A 12381-nucleotide genomic window follows, 5' to 3' on the forward strand; every position below is an offset into this window, starting at 1 on the left:
TTGCTCTGTTGCTCAGAGTGGAGTCTCGCTCTGTTGCCCAGGCTGTAATGCTGTGGTGCAATCTTGGCTCACTGCAACCTCTGCCACCCAGGTTCAAGCAATTCTTCTGCCTCAGCCTCCTGAGTAGCTCGGGTTACAGGTGCCTGCCACCACACCCATATAATTTTTTTGTATTTTAGTAGAGACTGGGTTTCAGCATGTTTCACATGCTGGTCTCAAACTCCTGACCTCATGATCCATGTGCCTCAGCCTCAAAAAGTGCTGGGAATACAGGTGTGAGCCACCACACCTCGCCTTTAACTGCATTTTTAAAGCAATCAAATAAAATACAAATTAATTAAACTACTTAATAAAAAGAAATGTAATTCCAGGACTTTGGGAGTACCAGGTGGACTGAACACTTGATCCCAGGAATTCAAGCCTAGCTTGTGCAAAACAAAAAACTCAGACTAACATTTTAGACTGTATTAATGACTTTGCATATACAGGAATATCTAAAAGTGGATAATTTATCAAGAAAAAAAGGTTTATTTGGCTGACAAGTCAGCACACTGTACAAGAAGTGTGTGCCAGCATCTGCTTCTGGTGAGGGTCTCGGGAAGCTTACAATCATGCTGGCAGACAAAGAGTAACTGAACATATCACATGATAAGAGACACAGCAAGTGTGAGTGAAGTAGCCATGTTATTTTAAGGAACCAGCTCTCACTTGAATTAATGGAGTGTAAGCTTATGATTACCAAGAGGATGGTATCAAGCCATTCATGAGAAACTTACCCCATGACCCAAACACCTCTGACCCGCTATGACCCAAACACCTCTGATCCCCTATGACTCAAACACCTCCCACCAGGTTCCACATCCAACACTGAGGATTATAATGCAGGATAAAATTTGGAGAACATGGACATCCATACCGTATAATAAACCATCCATACCACATAATAAAAATAAAAAAGGTTCGTACTTTCCACTCAAAAGCAAGGGAATACATAATATTCTTACTTGTACCTGGTGTACTCTGTTAGGACACATAACATGTCTTATTAAATTGAAGAATACTGGCTAAGTGCAGTGGCTCATGCCTGTAATTCCAACACTTTGGGAGACCAAGGTAAAAGGATCACTTGGGGCCAGAAGCTTGAGACCAGCATGGCTAAAATAGTGAGATCTTGTCACTACACATAATCAAAAAATGAGCTAGTGCATGTCTGTACTCCCAGCTACTTGGGAGACTGAGGTAGGAAGGATCACTTGAGCCAGGGAGATTGAGGCTGCAGTGAACCAAAATCATACCACTGCACTCCTACCTGGGCAACAGAGTAACAACAACGACAACAAATAATAAACAACAACAAATAAATGTAAGACTGTATTGGTACATTTTCACATTGCTGATAAAGAACTACCCAGAAAAAAAAAAAAAGAAAGAAAGAAAGGAGCGCGCCAAGCCCGAAGAACGTAGGGAGGCTGGCAGCCCTCAGAGAAGTCAGGTACTGGGGTCAATCCTGGAGTTTTGGGATCAGAACGCTTCCTTTGCAGAAAAGTCTGACTGGAGGCCCAACTGGCCTTTTTTTTTTTCTTCTGCTTCCTTGGAGATCTCCTTACGTCCCCCTCACTCTGGAGAGCCCCACAGGTGCACAAGCGTGCAGTGCCGAGCGATCCCACCCCTCAGGGACCGGAATTCGCATCTGGCCAGTTGGCTGAGGGTGGTCGCTCAGAGTTTGAACTACACACTTTGGGCCCCACGCGAGTCTCCCTGAGGGGTCTGATCCAGTAGGTCTCAGTCCAGCCGTGGAGGGGTCAGGACGGAGCCCACCGCCCCTCATCCGAGGCTGGGGTGGAGCCCAGAGGGGAGCTCCCAGCTGCACTCATTCCTCTCTCCGTACTCTCCTCGGGGTCGCTCCGCCCAGCAAGACTTCGCTCTCCGCTGCCTCCCTGGGCTCGCAGGAAGGCCGATGTCTCCTGGCAACAACAGCGCATCACGTCTGCCACCCCCACCACGCGTAAGGGAGACTATGCCAGGCCCTGTCCTAACCTCTTCAAAGACATCATCATCTCCTTACCGCCTCCTTATGAGCCCACTCTACGGACAAGGAAATGGAGAGTTAAATGATGGAAGCAAAACCGCGAGCAGTAAGGAAGGACTGAATCCAAGCCCCGAGCGGCTCAACCTCCGGCGTCCGAGCTCTTCTCCGCGGGAGGCACAGGCTCTCGTTGCACGAGTCTCCACCACCCAGAGAACTTTCAAGCAAAGCTCTGATCCCAGGCCTAGACCTGGGGCAGCCCCCGGCGCTCTTGGCTGCCCAAAGACCAGTCCCGGGCAGCCTGCGCCTCTTCTCTCCTTGGCGAACCCTCAGGCCTCGCGGAGAAGCAGTGCCCCCTCCAGCGCGCAGAGCGAGATCGAGGCCGGAGCCTCGGAGAGGACGGAGGCTTCTGCGTGGGGCCCGAGGACAAGTTTCTGCGCCTCCACCAACTAACTGGGCGGCAGAGCTTCAGTTCCTTGCCTGGTGAAGGTTGCTGTAGAAAACCTAAGGAGTTTAGAAGGAAAGGCGTCCTGAAACTAGGCAGTGTTCAGCAAAGATCAGTGGCTAGAGGAATAAGACTCCGGTCAACAGCGACAGCGTGGGGATTTGCCAGAGGAGAGAGGCTGCCGGGGGACTGGTGGGGACCTTAGAAACTCCACAGCAGCAGCTCCTGATTGCTTCTGACGATGACGACGACAATGACAGCCATAAACCAACAGCTACTCTTTGTGGAGGGATTCCTAAATACTGAATTAGCATTTTATATGTATTTTTTTTGTTTAAACTTCACAGTAACTCCAGGAAGTAGTATTTGCCTCCACTTTCTGGATGAGGAAACTAAGTCAATGAGAGCTCGAATCATTTTATCACGACTATGAGCTGCGCCAATTTTTGAGGGACCAGGGAGGCGATCGCAGATTTGCCACACCCCAGAGCCCAGGCGGGTGTGGAGAATCGCAGGGCAAGAGCAGTGTCATGGATGTGCAAGTTCCCCTTTCTGATCCAGGGGACTTTATTCCCAGGGACCCGGTTTATCGCTCCAATAAAACAAAACAAAACAACAACAAAAAGAGCTACCCAGAAGGTGGGAGGGGAGTTTAATTGGACTTAGAGTTTCACATGGCAGGGAAGGCCTCAGAATCATGGCAGTAGATGAAAGGTACTTCTTACATTGTGGCAGCAAGAGAAAATGAGAAAGATGCAAAAGCAGAAACCCTGATAAACCATCAGATCTCATGAGACTTGATCATCACCACAAGAACAGAACAAGGGAAACTGCCCCCCCTAATTAAAATGATCTCCCACCAAGTCTCTCCTACAACATGTCAAAATTATGGGAATACAATTCAAAATGAAATTTGGGTGGGGACAGAAAGCCAAACCATATCAAAGACCAAAATAATACACATGTGCATTTTGACCAAAACTGAATGTAACTAGGAATTAATAGCAAAAATAAAACTGGCAAATCAAAAACCATATAAAATTAAAACACACTCTTGAAAATATTCTTGCTCAAAATTTTAAATTTAAATTTAGTCAAAAATTTAAATGTTTGAAGATGTTAATACAACGTATGGTGATATACAAATGTAATATAATTTCTATAAATATCCCAATAGCAACTTTTTACAAGAATATTGGTTGAAATTTTAAAATTTGATTATGAAGTATACCAAACACTCATGAAAATTAACAAAGAGTCATTATACTTCCTGATGTGAAAACATATTAAAAGCTACAATATCAAAAACAATGTGGTACTAACACAAAGACAGATAAACAGATGAAAGGACAGAGAGCTCAGAAACAAACTGTTTTGTATACGATCTAATAATCTTGCACCATGTTGCCATGACCACACAATAAAGAGAAATGATATTTTATCAAATTTGAGTAATAATTTGATTTTATAATCAAAATATAATGTTGAAAACTAAAAATCTACACTGATAAAATCAACTTGGATCATTCTCCTGAGCCATATACAAAAATAGTTTAAATAAAATGCTTAGACACAATAAAATAACAAATCTCTTAGAAACAAAATAAGGGAAAGACATGACATTGGTCTTGGGACTATTTTCTTAGATATGACATTAAATGCAGGACCAACAAAGAAAAGAACAGAAACATTTGACTACATGATAATTCAATATTTCTGTACACCAAAGAAAACATTCAATAGAGTGACAATACCTTTTAGAAAATTAGTGAAAATATTTACTAATCACATGTGAAAGGAGTTAATATTCAGAATATATAAACAACTCTTAAAATTTAAAAACAGTTGAATAACTAGATTTAGAAATGGACACATAATTTAAACAGAAAGAAGCATTTGAGAGGATATTTAAAAATTAGTAATTTGTAGAGAAATGCGTAAAAATTATAATGAAAACTGAAATCACCTCACACCAATTAGAATGGCCATTATAAATCTTTTAAAAGCAGCAAATCCATTGACGATGCAATATAAATGCAACACATGCTGATTGTTGGTGGAAGACAAAAATATAGCCATCACTTTAAAATGTTATAAATGTTTCTCAAATAATTAAACATGAAAGTATCATTAAATACAGCAATTCCAATTATGAATTTATATCCAAAGTATGCAACTCAGGACCTGGAAGATCTATTTAACCATCTATGTTTATTGAACCAGTATTCACAAAAGCCAAAAGGTGGAAGCAACTTAGTTGCTTTTTTATTTATATACACATCAAAAAATGTGACATATACATACAGTGGAATATTATTTAGCCTTGAAAAAATCATGTCACATTTAAAAATCTTGTCAGATTTTAAGATAAACCTTGAGAATATTATATTACCTAAACTAAGCCAGTAACAAAACGATGAATGCTATATGATACCCCTTCTATGAGATATGTCAAGCAGTCACATTTATAAAAACAGGAAGGGCAAGAAATTTTCTCAAGGGCTGAAAAGAGGGTAAAATGGGCAGGTGTTACTTAACAGGTTTTGAGTTTTAGTTTTACAAATGTAAAATTTCTTGAAGTTTTTTGAATAACAATGTGAACACACTGAACATGCCTGAAGTGTACAGTGGTTTTTTTTTTTTTTTTTTTTTTTAAAGACAGGGTAAGGCTAGGTGCAGTGGCTCACGCCTGGAATCCCAGCAATCTGGGAGGTCTAGGAGGGTGGATTGCCTGAGGTTGGGAGTTCAAGACCAGCCTGATCAACATGGAGAAACCCCCGTCTCTACTAAAAATACAAAATTAGCTGGGCGTGGTGGTAGAAGTCTGTTAACCCAACCACTCAGGAGGCTGAGGCATGGGAATCACTTGAACCCAGGAGGCAGAGATTGCAGTGAGCGAAGATCACACCATTGCACTCCAGCCTGGGCAACAAAAAAGAAACTCCATCTCAAAAAAAAAAAAAAGATACGCTATCACTCTGTCATCCAAGATTTCAAGATGAAGTGCAATGGCACAATTATGGCTCAATGTAGCCTGACACTTTCAGGCTCAAGTAATTCTGCCCATCAATCTCCCAAGTTGCTGGGACCACAGTCCCACCCATGCCTGGCTATTTTTAACTTTTTTTTTGCGGAGAGGGGTTCTTTATATATTTACCAAGCTGGTCTCAATCTTTTAGGCTCAAGCACTTAAATCAAATACTTTGAAAATAATAAAGCTATGATGCCTTTTAGCTCATGGCTATCACTCTAGTGGGATGGTTAGCACAGGAAAGTGTGGTCTTATAAATCTCATAGTAGGCCATTGTCTCTGGGAGGAAAACATAAAGTGACACCAGTTCCCACCTAAAGTCAGAGATGTCTGACACTCTAAGATTGGATCCCAAAAGGGGACACCCCTGGCAGAGATTCTGAGGTCTAGTACTAAACCTTACTTAGAATTGTCTCTCAGGCTGGGCACGGTGGCTTATGCCTGTAATCCCAGCACTTTGGGAGGCCGAGGCGGGTGGATCACCTAAGGTCAGGAGTTCAAGACAGCCTGACCACATGGAGAAACCCCGTCTCTACTAAACGTACAAAAATTAGCTGGTCGTAGTGGCACATGCCTGTAATCCCAGCTATTTGGGAGGCTGAGGCAGGAGAATCGCTTAAACCCAGGAGGCAGAGGTTGCAATGAGCCGAGATTGCACCATTGCATTCCAGCCTGGGCAACAAGAGTGAAACTCCATCTCAAAAAAAAAAAAAATCTTACATTTGAAATACCGCTTCACCCTAAACACTGTATGAAATGTAGAGTTTACCACTGAACGGGAAAGTGAAATGGCACTGTATGTATACAGGCTTTTGTGCTGTGGTTCTAAGCAGTGGGCGTAGTTAGCATGTGATGCCCTCCTTTGGTGCTGTTTGGTCCCAGAGTTCTTTGGAGTTTGGAGAGGTTGGGCCTTTAAACTGCCTTACCCAAAATTTTGGTTCACAGCCTTTATTGGATTAGCTATTGGGCCAAACCAAATAAAACCAGGGAGATTGTACTGCTGTGTCATGGCTAGGGTTCCAAGCTATTAGATCTTAGTTTGTGTGTATACATGTCAGATGTGTTTGTTTATATACTTATTGTTAAATGTGTCTACCAAATTAGTCTGTAAGTAAGAGTGCCCATGTAAGTAAGTGTAAGCAATTTTTTTTTCTTTCTTTCTTTCTTTCTTCTTCTTATTATTTTTTTTGGAGACAGATTCTCACTCTGTTGCCCAAGCCTGAGTGCAGTGGTGCTATTTCAGCTCACTGTGACCTCCACCTCCCGAGTTCAAGCAATTCTCCTGTCTCAGCCTCCTGAGTAGCTGGGATTACAGGTGTGCCACCACGCCCAGCTAATTTTGTATTTTTAGTAGAGATGGAGTTTCCCCATCTCTACTAAATTTAGTCAGGCTGATCTTGAACTTCTGACCTCAGGTGATCCACCCACCTCGGCCTCCCAAAGTATTGGGATTAAAGGCATGAGCCAATGCACCCAGCCAGCAATTTGTAAATACATGTGACTTAAGTATAACTTAAGTAAATAAGCTAGCTTTAAAATTATTGCTAAAATAAAAATAGAAATGTTTATAAAATGTAGACATACTTTCCAAATTATGCAAGTAAGAAACTCGGTTGATTAAATGCCCCAAGGTCACTAACTGCTTCTTTGGACTTTTAAAGTTGTTTGACTTTCCTGCTTTACAGGTTGGTAAGAGCTGGAAACATATGCCATGTCCCTAGCTATGCCAGAAACAGTCAAACCTGATCTGCACCTAAGTATGTAAAACTGAAATAACCTACCAGGTATTTCACCCAAATTAAGGATTGCTAACAGTTGCCATTATAACATGTAATTGAGACTACTGAAAACAGATTTGCATGCAAGGTGTGTAAAGAAAGTGAAATATGTCTTTAATGAAAGACTGTAAGAAGGTGTGAAAATGCAAATTTTTGCCTAGTTTAGAGAGTTAAAGGATTGTTTTTAAATAAGATAAACCTAAAGGTTTAAACAAGTTATGGAAAGTTTGTAAAAATTATAAAGAGGATCTATGTGTCCACATATTGATTAAATTCAAGAAAATATTTGGTTTTCTCATAAATTGAACGTTGGAATAAAAGCACAACAAGGGTGTCTTGAAGCACTGACCTACTCTTTAGCTTTAGAAGAATCTCACCTCATGGTCAAACTGGTTAAGATTGGATAAAATTATCTATGAGGTTTCATTTAAAAAGTTGGGGTTGACAATTAATTAATAGACTAATGCAAGTGTCAAATTTGGCATTCTTTCCCTTGAAAAAAGATTTTTCTTTGACTTATGAATAAAGTACCTAAAAAAGAAGGAAAAGACAAGAAACAGATTGTTTGAAATACTGGATCTTCCCTCTTGCCGAGTTTTTGCTTAAACAAAACAAAAAAACTATGTGTCTTTTAAACAGATGACTTATGGTAACCTAAATTTCTATTAAGTGTTTTGAGTCTTTAAAGCTTCCAAATTGTCTTTTTTAACCCCTAGCTTTTGGATGCTACATAGGGCCCCTGGGTCATCCAAGGGAGAGGTAAACAGGATTATTAGACATGTTTATTGACATAGGATTGTTTATCAGATAGTGTTTGACTTTCAGGTAATATTTTAGTGAAAATGTTAATGTGTGTTCCAAAAATTGTATGGGATTCCTGGAATTCTGATGTCTGAGTTTGTGTTATGAATCACAAAGGTGACTAAACATCTTTTGTCAATCATGTTTTTCACTGGGGAGGGCAAGATCTTTTCTCCCCGGTGCAGCAGCAGCTGTCTGACTCATGGCTATAGGCCTGGACCTCCTGCTACACAAGGACAAGCAGGAGCTCTGCCCCCTTTTGAGTTGGTGGGGTTGGCGCTCCCTGGGTGCAACTGCAGCCACCCTCCCATGTGGAAGACATGGGCATCTCTGCTGCCTACAGCCTTGGGGTCCTGGGAAGGTGCTCCTCACATTCTGCTGGCTTGGAGGTGTCTGCTCCTGCTTCATGACCTCTCTCCTCTCCCAGCACCTGTACACTCCAATCTCAGAGCACGGTTGGTGCCAAGCCCAGGGGTCATAAATGGCAGTAGGAAGCAGACAGATTTCTTGGCAGAAAAGAGTGAGTCCCTTGTAAAGCTCCACCTTTAGGGGCCACAGACCAGAGTGGGGACTTCTGGTGCCTCCTCCCGGCCTGCCTATGGCCACCTATGGACCAACTGTAATGACCTTACTCACCTCTGAGGTCCAGAAAAGCCCCGTCCTCAGACAGAGAGGGCAGAGGACGCAGAAACCATGTGATGATCAGCTGCAGAGAGGAGCTACATTCTCTGCTGGCAGCTTCGGAGACCTTCAGAGACCTCTGAATGACCTGCCTGCAGACAGAAGCCACTCTCTTCAGGGCCTCCTCTCTGGTGAGAGCTAAACACTTGATGGGATGACCTGCCTACAAAGAGGAGCTACCCACTGTGGGTCCCCTCTGAACTCTTCTAACACTAAATAAAGATCCTCTTTGTTTTCATCACCCTTCACTTCTCTGCATACCTTCTTCTTACTGGACACAGGACAAGAACTCGAGCAGTGGTGCCACCAGCCACAGAGGGTTTCCAGGGAAAAAAAAAACTGACACCTCAAAGATTCTGTAATACACGCATAACATGTATATTCTAACATATTGTCCTAAATGTCTGAATCTAATGTTACAGACAAATTTGAAATAGAAAACAGAAAGTAGAAATGTATAGAGGTAGTAACATCAGTAAAATGGAAAAATAACAGGTGCTCTATTTTTTCATCCCTCCAGAGCAAGAAAATTTGTCAGCCATCCCTGACAAAAGTGCCTACATAATGGAGTCAGACATCATGGCTCACCCCTATAATGACAGCTACATGGTACATTGAGGTTGGAGAATCACTGCAGAAAAGGATTTTAAGACCAGGCTGGTTTATGTTGCAAGACCCCATCTCAAAAATAAGTGTCTTTAATAGAGCTTTGAGATCCAGGAAGGAAGTTGTGAAACTCTGCTAAAGCCCAAAATTGAGGAGTCTTCCTTTTAGAAGGCAAACCCTCATTAATGTAGCAAACTACAGGACCTCTGCTCTTGGCTAAAGACCAGGAAATGAATGGTCCACCCAACTTGGTCTCACTGAGAATTGTGAACTTACTCTGTAACCATCCCAAAGTCCTCCCAGCAACCATCTGGGAGAGGCCCTTCCACTCCAGAGGCCTGGAGGATGATACAAATTAATCAACCTACAGGCAGGCCAGCAGACCTTGGCCTTTACTGTGATCTCTGAAGCTGTTCAATGACTCAGTTTCAGCTTCCTGGAACACAGTTCATGGCCAGATAGGACTACGTAGAAACCCACACAGTGACCTAGAAAAATCCTATTTCGGGCCGGGTGCCGTGGCTTATTCTTGTAATCTCAGCACTTTGGGAGGCCGAGGTGGGTGGATCATGAGGTCAGGAGTTCAAGACCAGCCTGGCATAGGTGGTGAAACCCCGTCTCTACTAAAAATACAAAAATTAGCCAGGCATGGTGGCAGGTGCCTGTATTCCCAGCTACTCGGAGGCTGAGGCAGAGAATTGCTTAAACCTGGGAGGCAGAGGTTGCAGTGAGCCAAGATTGCACCACCGAACCCCAGTGTGGGTGACAGAGTGAAACTCTGTCTCGAAAGAAAAGAAAAATCCTCTTCGGTACTCAGTGCAAGCCATACCGATCCACATCCTGATATAAGGCCCAGTTGCGGACACCTCCCTTAGTGTCTGCTCTAAAAATCAAAGTCCTGAAGGATATTCAGTCTGTCTGAAAATAAAATGGAAATTACAACTACCCAAGCTCCTTGTCACAAGCCAACTAAAGGTGGACCCTAGTGTAGACTCAGAAGTCTTGTGACAAACCAAACTACAAACCTTCTACACTATAAACCTAGAGAGCATCCCATCACCCAGGGGGCCAAGCAAAAGAAAATCTTTACCTTCTAAAACCATTTTACAAAAACTTGAAGAGGTATTTGCTCCTTCAAATCCACAGACACCAATGCAAAACTATATTGTGCCCATCGTCAATGCTTCTATTTTAACACAGCATTGAAACTATGTGGCAGAAGAATTAATCAAAAAGATTTTTAAAGACATTGAAAATGAAGACAAGTAAAAAGATGGTGTTTCTAGATTGTATAATGTTATATGTAAAAAACTATAAAGAGTACATTAAAAGCTGTCTAAACTAATAAATATACTCATTAAATTAGAAAAATAAGATAAAATTAAATTAAAGTTATGTTTCCATACACTTAAAACAAACTCTCTGATATAACAAAAAAAACAATCTGTTTGGAATATTATTAAAACAATAAATTTCTAAGAAAAAAATTAAGCAGATGTAAAAAATATTTGCAAGATATCAATAAAAGAAATAAAATAAAATTAAAATTAAATAGAAATTAAAGGAGACCCAAATAAATTTAAATTTTTTTATGTCTATGGATTGAAAGAATATTCTTAAAGTGCCATATTATCCAAAGTAATCTATAGATTCAGTGAACTCCTTACCAAAATTTCAGTGGCATTTTTCTCACAGTCATGAAAAATGCAATTCTGAAATTTACATGAAACTACAATAAACTTTGAATACCCAAAGCAGTCTTGAGGAAAAAGAACAAAGCAGAAGGACATCATATTTTATAATTTCAAACTATATTTCAAGACTCTAGTAATTACAAGTGGATGGACTGTGTAGAGAAATGAACAACAACAACAAAGATGAGACATAAACCACCACTCACACATTTCAGGCATGATGCTAAAGAGAATTTAAAACAAGAATTTAACATAGAGGTTTCTCAAAATTATGCAGATATGTGTGTGTCCCCCAAAACAATGGAAAAGCAGTCAGATTGTGCAGTCTCTTCTACTTCATGAAGAGGACTTTGGGCTCTTGAAGAAAGATCACCAAAGAAAAAGTAGAATCTTTGGAAAATTTAAAAACATAAGACAGAGGTTACCTCTGTGTGAGAGCAAAATAAAAAAGTCCTCAGGCATCCCAGAAACTATTTCCTTTCCTTTGGAACACAGCTTCCCAAATCACATTTTAAGGACTAACTTTCTCATCAACTTTTGGACCTTTCATCTGTTGCATTCATTCTCACGTACCTGGTGCTTTGGCTACAGTCTCACGTCTCTTCATATTCCAAGGCTCTTTTCCTTGCTCCAGATAGGTGATCAGGTCTGGCTTAGAGAAAGCTGTACCTGTTTTATTAAAAATAAATAAAGTAACATGAATGTTGTTCACATTCTCCAATTCTCAAGCTAGTAATTTGCTCAGTAAGAATGATATAATAGAATATCTTAGTAAATTAATTCCAAAATAATAATTTATAACAAAAAATTTTAATATTTAAAAAATATTTTTTAATTTGTGTTTTTGTTTGTTTGTTTTTGAGATGAAGTTTTACTCTTATTGCCCGGGCTGGAGTGCAATGGCACTATCTCAGCTGACTGCAACCTCCAATCCCTGGGTTCAAGCAATACTCCTGCCTCAGCCTCTCGAGTAACTGGGATTACAGGCATGCACTATCATGCACAGCTATTATTTTGTAACTTTAGTAGAGACGGGGTTTTCCATGTTGGCCAGGCTGGTCTCAAGCTTCTGACATCAGGTAATTCACCTCCCAAGGTGCTGGGATTACAGGCAACAGCCACTGTGCCCGGCCTAAATTTATATGTTCTTAATTTCACTACCTAGTACTACTGAATCAAAAACTGGTGGTGGAAGGCCAGGCACAGTGGCTCACACCTGTAATCCCAGCACTATTAAAGACTGAGGCAGGTAGATCACCTGTGGTCAGGAGTTAGAGACAAGCCTGGCCAAAATGGTGGAACCCCATCTTTACTAAAAA

General features: G+C 41.1%; 1 protein-coding gene across 1 annotated transcript in view; it reads right to left on the reverse strand.

Annotated features, from left to right (window-relative positions):
* The window catches only part of LOC108297366 (zinc finger protein 723-like), a 20300-nt gene that overhangs the window by 7276 nt on the left and 643 nt on the right, over positions 1–12381 (reverse strand). The window contains exon 2 of the mRNA XM_037735390.1: positions 11636–11731. Within this exon, the coding sequence (XP_037591318.1) occupies positions 11636–11731 (96 nt within the window). The remainder of the gene's footprint in view (positions 1–11635; positions 11732–12381) is intronic.

Source organism: Cebus imitator, unplaced genomic scaffold, assembly GCF_001604975.1.
Source record: "Cebus imitator isolate Cc_AM_T3 unplaced genomic scaffold, Cebus_imitator-1.0 Scaffold794, whole genome shotgun sequence".
Taxonomy (NCBI): Eukaryota; Metazoa; Chordata; class Mammalia; order Primates; family Cebidae; genus Cebus; species Cebus imitator.